This window comes from Talpa occidentalis, unplaced genomic scaffold (genome assembly GCF_014898055.3).
Source record: "Talpa occidentalis isolate TD23 unplaced genomic scaffold, MPIMG_talOcc4v2.1 talOcc4.16, whole genome shotgun sequence".
Classification (NCBI taxonomy): domain Eukaryota; kingdom Metazoa; phylum Chordata; class Mammalia; order Eulipotyphla; family Talpidae; genus Talpa; species Talpa occidentalis.
Window position 1 is genome coordinate 43,439,263 of NW_023601653.1, and position 21,533 is coordinate 43,460,795.

Sequence of the window (21,533 nt, forward strand, 5' to 3'; positions counted from 1 at the left end):
GTGGATTGGCTCAATGGCATTGGGTGTTGTCTGCCTTGTGCTGCGTGCCATGGGGATCCCATGTCCCGAATTTCATGCCCAGAGTCTTAGTTCTGCAGCCCTTGGATCCGGGATGTGGGCGGTAGCCCAGTCCAGTGTCCACAGAAATGGCACCTTTTGCACCCTGCTCCCATGTGCAAGTGTCTGGTTTTTTATTACTCAGTGAGGGTCATTCACCTCAGTGACAGTTCCCACATGTTTTCCCATGAACCTAGGTCGCACAGGGACTTGGGCAGCCATGATCCCTGTATACTTTTCAAGTGCTTTTCCACACAAGACTACCAGCTGGCCTTGGGCTATTTGTAGTTTGTACTCATTGTTGTTGTTGTTTTCTTTCTGTTGGTCAGAGTGTACCTGCTTTGTGGGTAGGGGAGGGTAGCAGGGTTCTGAGCTTTCTTCTTTTTTTTCTATTTTATGGCAACTTTCCTCTTCAGACAGTTTGCCAGAGTCACCCATTTATCTTCTGTGTCCTGGTTTTCACAGGGACCTGCTGCTTTTTCTCCCTATGGACTTTTTTCCCCCCATGAGAGAAGATTTTATTATTATTATTATTTTAATTTTTATATTTTTAAACAATATTTGCTTCCCCTCACTCCCTTAGGTTGAGTCCCCATAAATTTCCTTCCCCAAGGCATCCATGCACCATCACCTCAGTCTCCTGTTCTCCTCCGTCCCTCCCTCTGATGTCTCTCCCTCCTCCTCCCCTGCAGTATGTCTCTGATTTATAATTGTCTGTTGTTGATTTGTTGTGTTTTGTACTGTTATTATTTTTTTACACTGATGTCTTATTTCGTTCCCCTATATTCCTGTTATAAGTGAGACCTTCTGATATTTTTCTTTTTCCTTCTGGTTTATTCACTGAGCATAATTCCAATTGGGAAAATATATTTGCACTCCATTCAACTGATAAGGGACTGATCACAAAGATATACAAAGAACTTACATGGCTCAACAAAAACAAAACAAACAATCCAGTCAAGAAATGGGCAGAAGAACTTAAAAGACATTTCTCCAGAGAGGAAATGCAAATGGCCAACAGGCATATAAAAAAAGGTTCAACATCCCTGATAATCAGGGAAATGCAAATCAAAACCACACTGAGATACCACCTTACACCAGTAAGAATGGCACATATAAAAAAAAACAAGCAACAAAAAATGTTGGCGAGGATGTGGTAAAAAAGGAACTCTCCTACATTGCTGGTGGGAGTGCAAACTGGTCAAACCACTATGGAAAACTGTATGAAGATTCCTCAGTCTACTAAAAATAGAGCTACCATATGTCCTGGCAATTCCACTACTAGGGATCTACCCAAAGGATGCAAAAACACTGATTCAAAAGAACACCTGCACACCTATATTTATTGCGGCACAATTGACAATAGTCGAGATATGGAAACAACCCAAATGCCCCAAAACAGATGACTGGATGAAGAAGATGTGGTATATATACACAATGGAATATTATTCAGCAATCAAAAAAGATAAACTTATGCCATTCACAGCAAAATGGATGGAGTTAACTTCTTTTTTTTTTTTTTAGGGGAGAACCTACTTGCAGTGTTTCCCTGCTGCCATGTTGATCTCTCTTCCCTCCCTGTTCTTCTTATGGAATGATAAATAAAACAATATCTCGAAGGCTATTTGACTAAGCATCTTAGAAGTCATTATAACATTCAACTTGTCTAACTTGATAACTCAACATCTGGTAATTTATTTCCAGTAAAGAACCATTGGCTCATGTTCATTACAGCACCATAAATAGTAATATAATGAAACAAATGTTGAACAATAAAGAATGTCAATTCCATCACAGATGAAATTGTAGTAAATTATTAAAGTAATCTTGTGAAAGAATAACTTATAATGTGGAAAATTTTAATAGCACACTAAAGTGAAAAAAAGTGTTGTAAAACAGTAATATAGAGGACAAATCTACCTTGGGAGTATTATGTGTGCACATATGCATAAATTAAACACTATGGATAATGACAGATTTATCTGGAAGAACGTTATAGTTTTATTTCTTCTTTCCATTTTCCCTCAAAGAACTTACAATGTTTCATGATTTAAGTCAATAAAATTTTAATGTAGTAGCCCCAACTCAACACAATTTTGCTGAAATGCTCTGACCATGATAAAATCATGTGGGCATATTACTTCTTTTATTCTGCACATGCACAGTTCTATGAAGTCCAGCTTGGCTTTACAGAAGATGATTTTATTATATATTATAAAAATCAAATATATTATAATATAATTAATATATATAATATAATATATAATACCAAATATATTATAAAATATATTTGGTATAGTATAAACAGGCTTTCATAGAAATCATAACTATGAAAGTGATGATAATCATTATTACAATACAACAAGATAGGAACAGAAATAGACTGAAGCTAAGGGCAACCAGAAACTATACATCCAATAACCATCATCCAAGGAGTCCCTGTCTTACTTTCTTTTTTTCATAATTATGGAATAGCTTCAGGATGCAAAAACCCAGATTTTAAAAGATGGAAGGGGATCAACCTCCAAATAGGAGGTTAAGATAGTATGTTTATTTTCCTTTTCTCTCTAAATGCAATTGCTTTATTATCACAGTATATAAATGGGTCCACTACGTCTAAATAAAGTATGTGAAACTAGGCATATGACAATAGGGAGAGTGTTGTAAGTAGCCCCCATGTATTTTTGATACCAGAGCAGAGCAAAAGGCAAAGGTTTCTAACTCATTTACAGTATTAACAAAACCATGATAAAAACTGACAGGGGATAAAGGACACACACACTTCACTTATAAATACACATGAAAATGAATTCAGTAGTATAATAAATAATAATGTACTGCTACCCTGGGGATATATTCCACTGATGTAGGAGAGGTCAAAGTAAAAAAAATCTACACTCATAGCTTATTATATTAATAGTTGAAAGCAGAAAATACACTAAAAGAAAGCATATGTGGTCTTTTGTTGTGACATTGAAGAGCTGCCCTATTTTATTGCAATTCACTATAAATTCCTAATATAAATGTATCAGGAACTTCTTTTTATTTTTCAACAATTTTTTTAATTTCTAAATTTAATGTATTCATAGAGGAACTGGGGTGCACATCAGAGGTGTGTGTGAGGCATGAGAGGATTCATCAGAAACAGAGTGAGGAACAGAACAGGTGGATTGACTAAAATCCACTGCTGAGGGGAGCAGCAGGACAGAAGGGAGAGGTTTGCTGTGCCATGTGGGTCAGCTCCCTGACTGGGGAATGAACTCAGGCCAGAGAGGTGATAGTGCTACACCAGTAGGGAGGCCTTACTGTCTATGCTTTAAAACCAGTTATCCTACTTCTGAGAACCATGCTGTGAATTAAACAAACACATCTTATGTTACACAGTAAAAGGCTCATATCATGTAATTTTTATATATTTTTTTCTGCATATTCACACTTGCTTTTCAGGAAATATCACTTCTCTCTAAGTGCTTTTTAACCAGGCCAAAAAGTCTGCTTTAAGATGCAAATAACCAATTTATTCTGATTTTCATTTGGATATTTAATCATGCTAAGATTATACTTCAGTGGAAATGACCTAATCTAATATTACTGATGATTCATTCTCCTGCTGTTGGTAACTATTTTCTTTCTAAAATAAGAAAAATCTCATGTCTCTGACATTTTTGAAATAGTGTTATAGATCATCCTTTTATTCACTCTTTCATTCGGCAAAATATTTATGGTAAAATTGCAATGCACTGAGTATGAGCTAGCTGTGGGAATAAAAAATAGAAAAACACATTTCCGCTCCTTAAGAAGCTCAATCATTAGTATCCAGGTACACCAAAGACATTTAGCCAAATTACAAGAGAAAAAGAAAGCACTGAAAAAGTAAATATTGATGAGGATTCACCAAAATGTGACCCCAGAATCTTTCTTCTCCTTAAAGACCCCTCTTGTAGAAGATTTCCCTTACCATCGTAAAGCATATCAAGTCAAAATATTACAAATCTATTTCATCTAGCTATCTATCCATCCAAATCTGAGATACACACATGATTATTAGAGAAGCCATCTAGAGGAATCTGGGATCAAACTCAGGCCACAGTGGCTGGCGATAGCTTGACAGTGCTTAGACTTTAACCCATGTACCACCAGGGAGGCCCTGCATTTCAAATTCTAGCCGCCTCTTTTCTCTGAAGTTTCCCCAATGATTATATCACATTGATCTCTGTTTTTGCTTACTCCACTTTACATCATATCTTTAATTCTTATATGTCCTAGAGAAAACTTATTCTTTAATGTAAAGGAAGAGATGAGTGTGGGGGACATAGCAGCTCATTAAACACTTAGGTAAGAAATCAAATGAGTATATAAGAATCAAATGACATAATTATAAATACTTAACAGATTTTGAAAAACCATTTTCTCAGAGGAAAGTGTTCTTTACAATTTACTGTCCATATTCTATAATAATGGTCGATTTACATAAATCATGTTTTATCAATACTTCACTGACATCTGTTTATATCTTAGTTCTAGTGACTTCACTAAAACAGCAGAAAAACATGACACAACACATATTTTTCCTAACAAATATGCATAAAATCCCATTTAATGAATATTCGCAAAATAAAAATTACTCTTTTTAAAAAGAAGTCAGAATTGACACACCAATTTTGTTAAAATATATTTATAGTGGCAATACTTTAGTGGTTTCTTTCCTATTTTAAAATCAAACTACTTAAATATCTTTTTATAGTATATGTTGAATTTCCCTACCATTAGAAAACCTGGGATGACTTGCTTGAAATCACTTAAATAATTCTAATGAGGATGAGCTTTTTAAGGAAACAGTTCTTTCCATTTCCATTAATTTTGCTACCTTTTTTACTTTTCTCTTGTCTGAAATATGAGATGATGGAATGGATCAGATCAATATTTATTGATTATGGACTTATTAGGACATTTCTGTTATATATTTTTCAATATCTTGACTATGTAAACCTTCTGAAGCTCAGTTTCCTTAAATCCACTCACTGACTGCCTGTGCTAGTTTCTGGAAATTTAACATAATATTCCCAAAGGGGATGGAATGTGCACAAGACTCCGCACTGAATTGCCACTTCTTCACCCTCACTCAGCAGTTATTACTGTGAACCTACCATTGCCCATGCACAGTACTGTGCTGGGGAGACCCCAGGGATATAGGGATATATCGCTTTGAGCTATGGCTCCTGCTCTACAGAGCAGGAAAAAGTGCTGATTTGCAGTCCAGGCTAAAAGTGTTGCAGGACTTCCAAGAAAGAAGCAGTCATGTGGATTTATGAGAAGAAGAAGTTGAAATGGACTTCAATGCTGGGATCTAGATGAGCAAAGCGGGAGAGATGCAGCTCGGGATCTGAAGGCATCCTGCATTGTGCATGCTCTGGGGACTGGGACAGGTTCTGGGGGAAGGGCAACTGGGGGCCTGGGCCGCTCTGGGGGGAAGGACTTGGGTTGAGGGGGACAGCACTAGAGAAGGGAACATGCTCAGGGGAGGGGGCATGCTCTGGGGACATGGTCTCTCTGGGGGAGAGGCACACTGGGGGGAAGGGTGTGCTCTGGGGGAGGGTAGCCCACAGAGCCTATGGACTTCCTTTGAGTTAGAGAAAACAAAGCCAAGGTCAGGCCACGGGAGCATGGAGAAAAATCTCTTGGAGTCTGGACTTTGCTTTTGGACAATGAGGAGACACTGAGAATATCTGTGACCGAGAAGTGACATGTACAACATGGTGTATCAGTCTGGAAGGTTATGTGTTTGAGCGGTGTGGAGTGCATGGGACAAGGGGACATCTGGAGGCAAAGACTCCACAGGAAACCATTTTATAGGAGGACAGAGTCAGGACTGGGATGGGGAGGGAGAAACATGAAAGATTCAGCTACAAGAGACATAGCAATCCAGTCAAGAAATGGGCAGAAGAACTCAAAAGACATTTCTCCAAAGAGGAAATGCAAATGATCAACAGGGATATGATAAAAGGTTCAACATCCCTGATAATCAGGGAAATGCAAATCAAAACCACATTGAGATGCCTCCTTACACCAGTAAGAATAGCACATATCAGGGCCTCCCTGGTGGCGCAGTGGTTGAGCGCTGGGTTGCGAAGCTTCCTGCTGCCTCTGCAGTGCCCGTTTGATCCCCGGCTGCTCCTCGGCCACAAGAGGAGGGTCCAACATGGCGCGCAGACCTCTCCTGCCGCCCGCTGCTCCCCTCAGCAGTGAACTTCGGTCCTTCTGCCTGCTCTGCTCCCTGCTCTGGCTCTGGTGAATTCTCTCACCCTCCCACACTTCTGACTGTACCCAGTGCTTGTATAAATAAATAAATATTTTTTTTTTTTAAAAAGATAAATGTTAAAATAAAAAAATAAAAAAATAAGAATCACAAACTAAAAATGCAAAAAAAGAAAAAAAGAAAAGATGAATGAAGAGCACACCTGGGTGACCGGCGTTCAGGAGAGAAAAGAAACCTAATTTTTGACTTGTCTTTGTGTTGTATTAATGTAGTTTTTGAGACCTAACCTTTCCCACTTTTTCTTTGGGATTGTTTCACCCCCAGATAATTCATTAATGAGCACAGAACAATCTAGCTCCTTCCCCAGGAACCTGTAAGTAGGTCTGAGAGCTGGAGAATGGTCTCTCTGCGAGGCATTGGGTGTACTCATGTACATCAGGAAGTTGGAAAAGCTGCCTTGTAGTAAGAGATACAAATATGTGAGAAATAGAAAAAAAAAATGAGAGTCAGAATAAAACCTAAGTGCGAGTTCTTCATTACACTTCGGTCTGCTTTCAGATGCTTCTAAAATGCAGCTGTGTCTCTCCTCCCTGATGACGGCATCTGTACGGAGCTGTGACACACTCTACTGTCCCGTGATACACTCTACCGTCTGTTCGGCTAGCTGGGCAGGGTTACTGTTACTTATAACCAAAATGGTCCAAACTGATAGACTGCTCAACACCAACTCTCCATCCTCAGTCACTTCCTCTGAGGACTCTGAAAGTTCAGTCCTTCTTGGATGCACATTTTGTCTTTCCCCTCCCATTTCTGCTTATTCTGCCTTTAAATTGCAATGATCCTTCCTTGCTTCTATCATCTATGGCAAAGTTATATTTTTCAGTCCATATTATGGTATGTGGTACATTTTTCCACGTCAATTCCTTGATTTTAGCAAGTATTTGAAAGAATAATTAAAACTACATAAAGAGGTAAATGGTGGTGGATGATAGTAAAAAATTTCAGGAAATGATTTGTGCTCAGATGAATTCAAACATAAGTAATTTCAAAACATAGTGGTCCACCTGACTTCTAATATCTTTGACTAAAGAGAAGTTCGAAGAAGTACCAAGGGCTTACTTGCCCAGAGCAGATACGAATATAGAAAGCATATTAGTTAGAAGCTAAAAATAACCTTTAAATGACTATTGAATAATAAACGATGGCATAAATGCTATAGGTTCAATTTGATAAATACCCAGAGGTGATCCTATGGTAAATGGGAGACAGATGTGGAAACCACCAGAGCTTTCAAGTTCTAGGATTTTCTCAATTATGCTAAACTATACCACACAAAAGAAACACACCAATTTTTACAAGAAACAAAAATTTAAATTTATGTTTTCAAATAAGTTTTAAAGTGGTCATTCATTAAAATAGTAAACATGTTAGAAACCAGCTTGATGCTAATACCCAAGCTATTAATATTATATACCAAGATAAAAAAAAAAGACAAATTCTCTTTTAAGGTATTACAGAATATCTCTTAAAAAGGCCTCTGTCATCTGGAAATGAGAAAACAAGCAGCTGTCCCGTGAACTTTCACATAAATTCATAACACAGTGGTGTTCACTTTCACTTAGCCTTTGTTCTCGTGCCATATAACACATCAGGAGGAGAACCCTTGTTCTCCGCCAAGTCACCCCATGAAAAGAGTAAGAAAATGTCCAGCAATTGTATGGACATTAAATGAGCAGGATAAAGGACCAAGAAACAGTTAATGTCTCTCTTTCTGCTCTGTTCAAAGGAATGCACTTTATATCCCAAAGCATTTACAACAGAAGATTACATGGAAGTGCTGGCAGGGCAAAGCTATGGCACAAACTATCAGCTGCTAAGCAGGGCAGAAATATTGTTTACATGAAAATGGAATGACCTCTGGTGAAGACTGAAAGTGATCATTACCATAACCAGAGAAAAGCATTTTTACATCATCCTATTTCCACCACTATAAAACCCCGAGCTGCTCTGGAAACTGTTTATCCCTGCTTTGCTGGCTTGGCTCCATCCTCAACTAAATGACAGTGGTTTTTGTTTTGTCTTTTCCCCCCAAAGTCTTGGCAGAAAATGCCACCAAGCTGCCTGTTTTCTAGGTGACTACCTTGCAATGTTCAGACAACGAATTTTGGTGGTGGCCTCCTTGTAAAAGCCCATTTGGCTTTTCCTCCCAGTAAAATGGTGGAAAATATGATCAGAGATGACCCCACTAATAGCAACTGTAAAGCTGGCATTTCTCTGGTTTTATGGAGCCTTTCACCCCTTATGGTGTTGATTATCCTGAGAATAAAGCACTAAGCCACTTCAGAGAGAATGGGAATACAAAGATGCATACCTGCATGACAATAAGTAGGTCAAAGACCAAGATGAAAGAGGCCAGGAATGCTCTGGAAACTTCATCACTGGGCAGAAATCCCCGATTCAAGTTATCCCAGCTGATCCAGTCAGTCGTGATGACAAGCACCACCACAGACGTCAGGGTGAACAGAACCGTCCTGCAGGGAGTGAGATCTTTGTTAGAGGACATTTAAAATAGACAGTAGAGGGCACTGCGTGTGGTCTGTGCTCTATTAAATATCTCCCCTTGCCCATGTCCCCACTCCAAGGTGGTCACCAAAAGGAAGATGACAATAGAAAGAAGTTAAATGTTTTCTTTCAAAAGCAATGAGAACCTGGTGTGATAACATCGCTTCCAAGATTATTCCTAAGGCGCATGAAGACGATGATGATGGAACCAATGAAAAAACAATCACAAATGACCTTGGTTAGTTCAATGTGTGTCCCAAGGAGGATGTTGGTGTGCGGTTCTCACTGCAAGCACATTGCTTTACTGAAGGCGGCAACACGCAAATGCGTGAACATAATGTGGTTGGAAATGAATGAGGAAGTCCTTGGATTCAATTTAATCGTACAAAGGAGGGATAATTAGACTGGTCCCATCATCATGCCCATAGCTGAGCCCCATAAGGCCTGATCTCTAGGCCTTCTCCTCCCAGGACTCAGGGCTCAGAGAACTGTGGCCTGGAGACTTGCCAGGGTGCACTGTCTCGTGGCTCATTCTTTAGTGGAAGATGCTGGGAGCCTATGATTTTTTTCAAGGCCCTTTCTGGTAGCTAGGGGTTAGGTCTCAGCTCTGTCACCCCTACAGCCTAAGTTCGATCCCTGGTCAGGGAGCTGACCCACATGGCGCAGGAGACCTCTCCTGTCTCCCCCACTGCTCCCCTCAGCAGTGGATTTCAGTAGATCCACCTATTCTGCTCCCCACTGTCTCTGGGGAATCCTCTCACCCCCCTGAACCTCTGGCCTGTACACCAGTTCTTCTATGCAAAACAAACAAACAAACAAAAACACAAAAAGGAGCTTTCCATGCAAAAAAAAAAAAAAAAAGGAGATTTGTGTGTTCAAAGTTCCTTTTGGTACTAAGGGTATTTTCTTATCACCCAGCTTTTCAAATACATGCCCCACAGGATGCTGTAATACACACACCTCTTGAAGATGTACAGGGTGGCTGTGTCTGTGGGTACATAGTTGAGTACATAGTGGGTACATACAATCCCCTCAAACCTCCCCATCTTTGTCTCATTAGGCTCCTTCACAAAACTTCCCACTTCCCTCTTCTGCAGCACTACAGGATCAGCTCTGTGAAATAAGCAAGACTACTCCAGCAACTTGCCAGCTGTGGTCAGTGTCCACTGTACTGATCACAGCCTGTGGCCAACAGATTAGTACCTCTAATATCCCCCTAGCATGCTGTCCAACATTCCAAGTGGAACCTCCTTTTGTGAGGAGTGATTATTTAGGAAGTTATGCTCTCATGTTCCTTCATTGGTCTAAATATGTAAACTGATAGGCAAAATTATATACTCAGTCAGAGACACATTTATGTGTCAAAAGCTGGGAGTTTGGAATAAGTGTTTGCCAAGCATCAGAAATCCCATTTATTACAAGATATTTAGAGAAGTTCTTCCTATTTATGGTAATGATGTCATGGTGCATAGCGTCATGGAAAGTAATCATTAAATCTTCTTGGTAATTAGAATTTATCGTAACAGCTGTTGTGTGAGAGTTTCCTAAGACTAAATCTGTACCAACTCAACCTCAGGAATTTGATTTATCTGATATAATTCATTTACCTAATATATAATATCCCTTCTGAAAGTTTTTCATGGACATTTTCCTAATTTTATTACATACTTATGTTTTGACAAAGAGGATAGCTACAGACCTTCCGAAAAAGTTTCTGATAATATTTTATTACTCATGAATGAAATTGTACTAGGTATTTTGTCTGCTATTTGATATTTAATGTGACAGAAAGAATAAAAATGGCAATCTTTAAATATGAATGCATACAGCTCAGTGAAGGAGGTCTACAACTTAACTCTCAAGAGTGTGGAAAAAAGACAGGCCTTCTTGGTGGCACAGGTGGTTGGGTGCAGCGCTGTGAAGCTGTCTGTAGCCTCTGCAGTATCAGTTCGATCCCGGCAGGCTGGGACATACCCACATGGCGCGGCAGACCTCTCCTGTCTCGCCCGCTGCTCCCCTCAGCAGATTATTTCTTTTTTTAAAAAGATTTATTTATTCCTGCATACAAGAACTGGGGTACAGGCCAGAGGTGCAGAAGGATTCACCAGAGATGGAGTGGGGAACAGAACAGGCAGATAAAAAGAAATACACTGCTGAGGGTAGCAGCAGGCAAGTTAGGAGAGTCAGGAGAGACCTGCTGCACCATGTGGGTTGCTTACTGGCATCTTAACCCCTTGCACCACCAGGGAGGCCCTCAGCAGCTTATTTCAATAGCTCCGCCTGTTCTGTTCCCCACTCTGTCTCTGGTGAATCCTCTCACCCTCCCGCACACTGGCCTATACCCCAGTTCTTGTATGCATAAATAAATAAATCTTTAAAAAAAGTATGGAAAAAAGAAAAGGAAAATGGAGACCAAAATACTGGTTATTCCATCTCAAAAATTATACCGAGTGCCTTATTTAAACATAACAGCAGAAGCAAGTATATTATATGTGGTTTATTTTCCTGGACTACTAACCATGCTCAGAAAATAAGTCAAAACCACCAATTTAAGAGAGACATGACTTGGTGAGATTATGCAAAAGCAGATACTTTTATGTGAAACCTCCATGAATGAGAGAGTAAAAATTATAAATTATTATTGCAATTTCTATGCCAATTACAATGCACCAGGCCCTGGAGTAAGAGATTTACACAAATTAACTCATAATCTCTTCAACAACCTTACCATCACCATGCCTGATCGATAAGCAGAAATTCAGTCACAGGAAGTTCGAATAACCAGACCCAGGTCACAGTTTTTACAAGTTATATTTAAAATGTAAGGTGTAAACGATAAAAGGTCATCAGATCATAAAAGAATCATGGCAGTCTGTGTTATAACCATTACGCAGAGGAAGCTCCTGAATATCCCTGTCCTTTATTTTCCCTTTTTGTTATAGGGGTAATATGAGAAGATTATATTCTAGAAGCCCTTAACATTGACGAACAGCAGTGGCAGAGACTTACTGGGACAGACAGGGAACAGTTAACAATAGTATTTTCATGGCAGCTAGAATGGGAGGATGTGGATGCCTGCCATCAACGCAACATCTTTGGATTTTTTTATTGAACCAATATGATTGAAAAGATGTTTACTTTGGAGTGAGATTCTTGGGAGTTCCAGCTTCTCTAATTAAATAGCATCCAATCAAACAATTATCTAGATTATTTCCTTTCAGGCTGCAGCCAGCACCAGTAGCGTATACTGGCTGATCAATTGGCTGGTTTCTGGCCACCCATCGAATGGAAAGTTTTCATACATAATTACCAGCTCATGCAGTTAAGTCTCTTCACTTTCATGTTTTCAAATTTCCAGTTTGTTTGCATTTTGTCAATTCATGCTAATCCCTCTGAGATGAATAGAAATTAGAATGCGACATTTAAATGGCTAGCAATGTTTCTAATCCATTGATTCCAAACCTGTGGGGGTGGTCTCCTAAGAACCACAGAGTTATGGCTACAGACATGTGGATTACAGTTGTATAAGGCTGTTGGTAAAGTAACAAACAGAATGCTTCCAGAAAGGTCAGGGCACTTAATAGTGTCCCACAGATTTACACTGATGGAACTAATGAGAACTCATACCTACTAAGTCTGAGCAAGGACTCACCCTTGTGAGTAGTAAATCACTTTTTCTCCCTTCAGAAAAAAAAAATCTGCAGATATTCTCAGAAATTTGATATTATCTTGCTCTCATCTGGAAACACAATATTCTATAGCCTACTCAAATATCTTTTATACATGGTAATCAATATATATGGTCATTAAGACAATGTAGCCGCAAGGTACACCCAGATAATCTCCCAAATGTGTTATAACCACTCCTTCTTGACTTCTGGAGTTTTAAAATACTGAAATACTATTTTAAGTAACTAGATGAGTTAACATCGCTTCCCTTCTTCCAGTCATAACCATGTTACAATTGATGTTTTGCACAAATAGCTGAAAGAAGGCATCCAGTTGAGAGAGAACTGGCATTCCCCATGGATTATCCACAGAGGGCTAACTCGGTTAGAGTTAACTATCATACAATTTCACTTTACTTAAAATAGGTAATAGGAATGCACAGACCCTCCTAATATATGAAATTGATATATACAAGTGGAAACAAACAAATCACCAAAATTTGACCGTGTCTTAGCCTCCCCAAATTAGCATTTTCATGTGGTTTGAAATGATAAATATGCTTTTATTTGTTCTCACATATTAGCTATTATTCATGTTCCTAAAATGCTTATCAACTTGGAATCCGTTTATGAACATTCTATTTCTTTCTGATCACATGGCCAACAATTAATGTCTAAAAGGAAGCAAGGGGCCTCCCTGGTGGTGCAAGGGGTTAAGCATCACACTATGAAGCAATCCGCAGCCTCTGCAGCACGAGTTTGATCCCTGGGTCAGCCAGGGAGAAATCCACATGGCAAAGCAGACCTCTCCTGTCTCACCTGCTGCTCCCCTCAGCAGTGTATTTCAGTCAATCTGCCTGTTTTGTTCCCCACTCTGTCTCTGATGGATCCTCTCACCCCCCTCATCTTTGGCCTATACCCCAGCTCTTATATGCATAAATAAACAAATCTTTAAAAAAATAAAAGGAAGCAAGCATTGGGCCTCCCCAGTGGTGCAGCAGGTTGAGCACTGCACTGTGAAGCTGTCTGCAGCCTCTGCAGCACGGTTCAATTCCTGACCAGCCAGGAAGATATCCACATGGTGCAGCACCTCTCCTGTCTCGCCTGCTGCTCCCCTCAGCAGTGCTTTCAATCCGTCTATCTGTTCTGCTCCCTGCTCTGTCTCTGGTGAATTCTCTCACCCTCCCATGCCTCTGGCCTGTTCCCCAGCTATTGTATAAATAAAATCAATCTTTAAAAAAATAAAAATAAATAAAAGGAAGCAAGCATTGTTTTTGTTTCATTCTACAATACTCTAAAATGTTGTGGCTTGATCAAACTAAGTCAGATCATGTTCTATAATTTCTTAGAACAAAGTAAAAATCTGTGAATGTGGCATGACAAAAGCATTTCAAATGATTGGGTATCACTATTTCTAACCTTGCTGTTTAGAGGGAAAAATACAACAAGCAGGCATAAGCAGAAGAATGTGATCCTTCATTCTCACTGCAAAACCAAGAGACAGTTCAAAATTCCAGTTGCCCTCTGAACACCAAGTACCAGCACACAGAATTCACAGATGGTCATGATAGAATGCCAACTCTTTCATTAGCTTGTTTTTATTATAATGTTGTCATTGTAATGAGAGTTACAATGAAATATGTGCATTTACTAAGCACTATGGCTTAGCTGGTGAAGGCAAGGTCCCTCCCTAGGAAATCTGGAAGGAAATGGTTTGGCGTCTTTCTGGTCTCCTATTCTTGAGTTCAGGAAGCACCAAAGGAAAACAAAGGTAATGTTTGCTGAGAGACCTAATGCAAGAGCACAGCTTCTCCATATGGTTTTCATTAAGTAAATGCCATTGCCAGTTTTTGCCCAACCTGAACACATCCATTAGGGTAAGATCCCTGAGAAAGGAGTTATTAAGTCTTTTTCTCTGTGGTTCCATTGGGATATGTAATCTGCAAAGAAAATTATTAGAGTTTAATGTCTATTAAATTACATATTCATGTCTTATTTATCTTTATAACTCTCTGTTGTCCATTAAGAGAAGCACTGAACATAACAGGAGCTCAAAAAACATTGAACAAATTGAAGTGAAGAAACAAGTTGGTAACTTATTCCTGAAAGGCCATGAGAAAGATGGCTTAAAGGAAAAAAATACAACACTGGGTCAGGGTATTTGGTCATGAAGAATGTAACTTCTATGCACAGTGTCCTGGCATCTTAACCTTTGTAAACAATGTCCATTGTAGTTCTGCATTGTACAACCACTGAAACTTAAATGTGACCACAGAGATGAGCAGTCTTGATAAGAGGTAGCAAATGAAAGGACCACATTTCTTTTTTTTTAAAGATTTTTTTTTAAAGATTTATTTATTTATTTATACAAGCACTGGGTACAGTCAGAAGTGCGGGAGGGTGAGAGAATTCACCAGAGCCAGAGCGGGGAGCAGAGCAGGCAGAAGGACCGAAGCACACTGCTGAGGGGAGCAGCGGGCGGCAGGAGAGGTCTGTGCGCCATGTGGGACCCTCCCCCAGAGGCCCGGGAAGCAGCCGGGGATCGAACCGGCACTGCAGAGGCTGCGGGCAGCTTCACAACCGAGTGCTTCGCAACCCAGAGCTCAACCGCTGAGCCACCAGGGAGGCCCCACATTTCTTTTAATGGCTTGAATCCCCCTACTTTTAGCTGAGTGATATTAGCTTATTCAGAGGCACTTTTTGATACACAGCATTGTTAGTCTAGGTTAGGAGAAATCATTTTAGTTTGTGTTTCACAATTTTAGATGTGGAATAGAACGTTTGGGGAAGAAATAATACTTAATAGATGGCAAAGTCCTTGAGATATGAGCTGTGTCATTTATTTCTGATTACCAATGACTGGTACATTAATGAATCTTGAAAGATAGTTGAATTAATAAATTAATTGATTTAAAAATGTCTATCTCTCTACCACCTCACACCAGTGCAATGGCGCATATTAAAAAAAATAAATGGTAACAACAAATGTTGGCGAGGATATAGAGAAATGGAACCCTCTTTCTCTACTGGTGGGAATGCAAACTGGTCCAACCACTATGGAAAGCTGTGTGAAGGTTCCTCAAATATTAAAAATGGAACTACCATATGAACCAGCAATTCCACTCCTAGGAATATACACAAAGGCCACAAAAACATTCATTTGAAAGGAAACTGCACTCCTTGTTTATTGCAGCACTATTGACAATAGTCAAGATATGGAAACAACCTAAATGCCCCCAAACAGATGACTGGATCAAGAAGATGTGGTCTATATACACAATGGAATACTACTTAGCAATCAAAAAAGACAATCTCATGCCATTCTCAGCAACATGGATGGAGGTGTAAGGGATATGCTCAATGAAATAAATCAGAAGAAAAAATAAAAATATCGGATGGGGGGCCTCCCTGGTGGTGCTGGCGGTTGAGTGCCACACTGTGAAGCTATCTGTAGCCTCTGCAGCACAGGTTTGATCCCTGCAGGCCAGCGAGAATCCTACATGGCATGGCAGATCTCTCCTGTCTTGCCTGCTGCTCCCCTCAGCAGTGTATTTCATCAGTCTGCCTGTTCTGTTCCCCACTCTGTCTCTGGTGAATCTTCTCACCCTCCTGTGCATCTGGCCTGTACTCTGGTTCTTGTGTATAAAAAAAATAAAATCTTTAAAAAAAATCAGATGGTTTCACTTAGAGGAGGCATACAGGGAAACCAGATAAGGGATGAGGGTGGGAGAGAAGACAAAACTAACAGGCAACCATAAATCAGACACATTCAGCAGGGGAGAGGAAGAGAGAGGGATCAAAATAGGGGTGAGAATAGCACAAGAGACTATGGTGATGGTTCACAGCTGACTTGGAGGTAGGAATTTTATGGGGACTACAGCTGAGAGGAGAAAGCAAATTGTACAAAAATAAATAATGATGCAAATATATATATATAGAGATATAAATAGAAAAAAAATACAAAACAAATAACAATGTCCACATTTTACAATGCACCAAACCAGATGTCAGTGCAAATGATGGTAATATTTCCTCTAGTGTTTACTGAACAAAGGGAGAAAATTGTGACATGCAAGATTAGGCTGGATGGACCCAACAGGAGCATTTATCCTTTGTCTCCTAACAAACTCCTCATAGTAGGTTAAAAATAAAGGTTTGGGGAAATTTTTCCAATTTTTTGGAGCCAAGATGCTTATGTAAGTCAAAACCAATGCCAAGAGTCTATTTTGAGTCTCATCTCAAATATCTCTTGAAGAGTACATAACATCAGAATTCTCAAGTACCCCTGGAAGAAAGAATCTTTTCAATGATATTGGATAGAAAATGATAATATCCAGAAAAGCTGGTATCATAAGCCTAAAATATTTTTCTTTCATGAAAAGACTATAACATAGACATTAGGATCAGAAAATTCCCTGTAGTTGTACAAAAATATTTAAAGAAAGTCATGTCACAATGGAAGATCAAAAAATTAGTACTGGGATTCAGATGACTTCATTCCTGAATCCAAAGGGAAAGGATTTTTTTAAAGCAGCTAAAGTTTTATGGCTGTTGATACATATTTAGTGTTTGCCTGGGAACTTGTGAAGTCTTTGATTTATTTAAAAGTGATTCAGGACTAACTGGGAAAATACACTACAAAAAATAAAAGCATGATGACACCAGTTATCACAGGGCTGACTCAGAAGAATTGATTGACATTTTAAAGGCTCATCACCAATCTTGTCTAGTCAGTTCAGCGGAGAAATCTGAAGTTATGAAAAATAGTGTCTCATCAAGATTTTAGAAATGCACGCAATAGAAAATGCTTAATAGAAAAATGCATAGTGGAAATGTACAATATTGGAAAAGGAAGTCATATTGTGATGCATATATAAGGGCACAGGAAACTCAAGAAATATTTGTGGGGCATATACGTGTGCCAAGGCACAGAACTAAACTGCAGGGACACAGGAATGATCTGATCCACACAAAACTCCACTGAAAATTGCAAAATGGAGAGGCTGGCAATATGGTGGGAGAGTATGGATCTGGCCTCAACTACTCCACTTATTCAAACCAAATAGATACAGATAACTTGTCACAATGAGAATGCCAATAGACACAAAACAATCACACCCAAATGTAAATAAAAGCCATAATGCTATGGAAATCCCCAGAAATAGCTGATTTAATGAAGGTTTAATGAAATTATACCTGAAAGATTAATAGAGTTGTACAGTGGAGAGGATATTATAGGTAAAAGGCAAATTTGCAAGAAAGATATGGCAATCAAAGGCGAACCCTGTGGGGAGGAGTGACAGATGTTTCCAAAGTTTTCATATTGTGTGGCTAACTGGGTTCTGAAATCATTAACTGGAAGTGAAAGTATTAATGGAGGAGCTGAAGTGAAAAATATGAAAAGAAGCACAAATAAATATTGTGAACTCTTGCTTTGGACACAAGGTTGGGTTTAAGGGGCTGGCAGGACAGCTATCTAGTGAAGAACAGCAAGTGAAAACTGCAAGACGGGGAGGCTGCCAAAATGGCAGCAGAGTATGAACACTGGCCTCATCTACTCCACTAATTCACAGGCAAATTACTACAAAGAAAATTCAACAACCTCTGAAAGATAAATGGGTAACAACCACATACATGAGGATCAAAAGGGGAAAGTGGTAGGAAAAACAATAATTGAACTGTGTTTAGAGCAATACAACTCATGGGAGGGAGAGGGGCCTATGGTGTAGGGCTGCTCTGTTATTACTGACTCAGGGGTAAATACCCCCATCAGGACTTTAGGGACCAAGCAGAATTTTGTGGGATATGCCTGAAGAGGATATTAAGGCAATAGTTGTAACCATGGTTCCTAATTTAACAAAATCAGTGGATTACGTAAAATAGGAACATAATAAACACCAAAAAAAAAAAAGGAGTCTGTTATAACTAGAACTAATGAACCTATAACACCAAAAATTAAAGAATATGATAGAAGGCCTCAAAAGTAGACAAATAATGGTGAAAATCTGTAAGTTTGAAAGTGCAGTGATGGAGAAGACATAGAATAAAAAAGAGACAAAAGAATAAAAGCAAAATAAGGACAGTGTAAGTGCTCTCTGGGATAAACTACAGAGAAATAACAACCACATTTTGTGGCTGCCAAGCAGAGAACAGAAAGAGAAAGCATAGAAAATCAACTTAAAGAAATAACCACTGAGTACCATCTCTACTTGGAAACAGACCAGACTTCCTGATCCAGGAGGCCCAAGAGTTTGAACAAGATACTACCAGACTGACACTCTCCAAGACACATTATAATCAAACACTTGAAGGTCAATAACAAGAGCAGAATATAAAAAGCATCCAAAGAGAGGAGAGAATAACCAACAAGGGACAACTACTAGACTGGCCACAGGCAGCTCAGCTGAACATTTATAGGCAACCAAGGAATGAGAGAAGGTTTTTAAAGCTCTCAAAGAAAAAAACTTTTAAAGCACTGCTAGATTATCATTCAAGACAGAAGGAAAGGGAAATTGGAGATCAAAAATTATTACCACCAAGCCAGGTAGGAAAGAAGTACTAAAGCAAAAGCAATATGTCCACATGTATCTGAATGGACAAAGAGGATATACAGACACATGGACACATGTTCATCATCACTGTTAATAGCAAGAGTCCTGGAGGTCATATTTACCATGAGATATCATCTCATACTTGTGAGCTATGAGCACAGCACATATTTTAAAGATGCCCAGCAGTACAACTTTTTTTTAATATTTTATTTTATATAATTCTTACATCATTTTTCATTTTTGCACAATGTATGCATTTTCATTTTGGTTATATTCCCCATAAAATTGCACCCCCCTTATTTTGACCCTGATCCTTCCTCTCCCTGGCCCCCTCCCCTCGTAGTGTGTCTCTGTTTATAGTTGCTTGTTGATTTTGATGTTTACTTTGTATTAATTAGTCTTTTTTACTGGTCCCTTATTTAGGTTTTCTAAATTCCTTCTATGAGTAAGACCATCCAGAATTTTTATTTTTCTTTCTGACTTATTCACTGAGCATGATCCCCTCTAGCTCCATCCATGTTGCTGCAAACTGCATGTGTTTATCTTTTTTGATTGCTAAGTAATATTCCATTGTGTATATGTACCACATCTTCTTTATCCAGTCATCTATTTTTGGGCATTTGGGTTGTTTCCATAGCTTAGTTATTGTAAATAGTGCTGCTATAAACATAGGGTTGCAGGTGTCCTTTGGAATTAATGTTTCTGTGTCATTTGGGTAAATACCTAATGGAGAGGATGCACAGAAAGAGGAAGCACATTACTCTATTGTTGGAAATGTAAACTGGAAAGTGATATGGATTATCTAAAAACAAACAAACAAAAAATGGAAATACTGTATTCAAATCTTGGGAATCTATCTTACGAACACAAGACCATCAACCTCCAAATCCATAAGCCCCACAATTTTTCTTGTAACATTATTTCCAATAGCAAGAACACAGAAACAACTTCTGTGCTCAGTGACAGAGGCCTGGATCAAGAAGATGTGGTTTACTACACCTTAGAATTCTATTCAGTCATAAGGAATGATAACATGTTGTCATTTCCAGCAAATGGTGAATTCATGGGAAGAAGTCAAAATGATAAAGACAAATATTGGACATTTACATAGCAGATGATTTGACAGAGCAAGCACTCATAAAAGTTAGCAGATGCTGAGAAGTGAAGTGATCTTCTGAGTTTGGATGGGGGGCAAGGGGAGGGGAAAAGGGTTAAAAAAAGATGGAGGTGGGAAGAAAATGGTAGTGTAGAATACTTGGTACCTGGATACGCCATTGTTTCTTGAAAGAGCTCTTATATATTAGCACTTGAACAGTATTTATGTCATAGGAATCCTCAGAAAGTGTGAGCAGTTACTATCATACATAAATTTCAAGAGACAGAGAACAGGGAAACAAAGACAGAGGAAAACAGGATGAAAAGACAGAGAAGAAAGAGACAGAGATTGACCAAGTAAATATAATGTGTGAAATAGTCTCAGTGTGTGAACCTTACTTGGGTTCTGATACATGTAATCTAAAAACATTTCCCAGAATTGATTAAATCACTGGAATTTCAACACTGACTGGGCTTTTACTGATATTAAAATAATTGTTTAAATTTGAAGTCTGATAGTGGCACTATGATTGTATTTTTACTAAGTTTGTCCTTAAAAGATTGATAGTGAAAGAGAGTGAGTGAGTGAGAGAGAGAGAGATGAAATAACTTGACATCTGAAATTTATTTCAAATCAATAAGGAAAGGAGTGGGTAGAAATAGAGATGACACAATATTGACAATGGTAATATTCTATTGTGGTTATTTGTGTTAGAAGCATCCTTCCACTTGAAACATTAGAACAAACCTGTAAGAAGGCAGAGAAACAAAACTAGTAAGAAAGATGATAGATAGATGATAGGTAGGTAGGTAGATAGATAGATAGATAGATAGATAGATAGATAGACACATAGATATTATAAGGAAAAAAGAAATTTATAGAATTTATAGAAATTTATAGAAAAAGTTGATGGAAACGTTTTCAGATATTTTCCTGTAAAATCAAATATGAATATAATTTTTGTTGTGCTCCCAAGATCTCTTCTAGGAAACAAGAAGAGAAAACTGTCAGTATTATTAGGATAATTTAATTTAAAATCATTTGGCTGCAATTAACCAAGTAATTGGCCTTTTGTTAGAATTTAACCTAGTATCTAACATTTAATGCTTTCATTTTCTAGTATGTTTTATGAACTCAGAACAGCCACTTTAAATCAGTGTGTAAAAGTGTACTTCTCAGTAACAAATTTTTGCCTTTGAGTTTAAGATTTCCTTATTAAGAGAAAATAGCATGTATATTTTGTGAGACAACTATATATCAACACAAAATTAAAAGATACAAATATATCTACTCTTGAGTACTTTATAACATAGTTAAGCAAATGAGCTATAATCTAATTAGGC

General features: G+C 38.5%; 1 protein-coding gene across 6 annotated transcripts in view; it reads right to left on the minus strand.

Annotated features, from left to right (window-relative positions):
• TMEM117 (transmembrane protein 117) overlaps positions 1-21,533 on the minus strand; it is a 460,174-nt gene that overhangs the window by 84,214 nt on the left and 354,427 nt on the right. For all 6 annotated transcript variants that reach the window (XM_054696285.1, XM_054696284.1, XM_054696283.1 and 3 more), the window contains one exon: positions 8,685-8,844. In XM_054696285.1, coding sequence (XP_054552260.1) covers positions 8,685-8,844 — 160 coding nt within the window. The remainder of the gene's footprint in view (positions 1-8,684; positions 8,845-21,533) is intronic.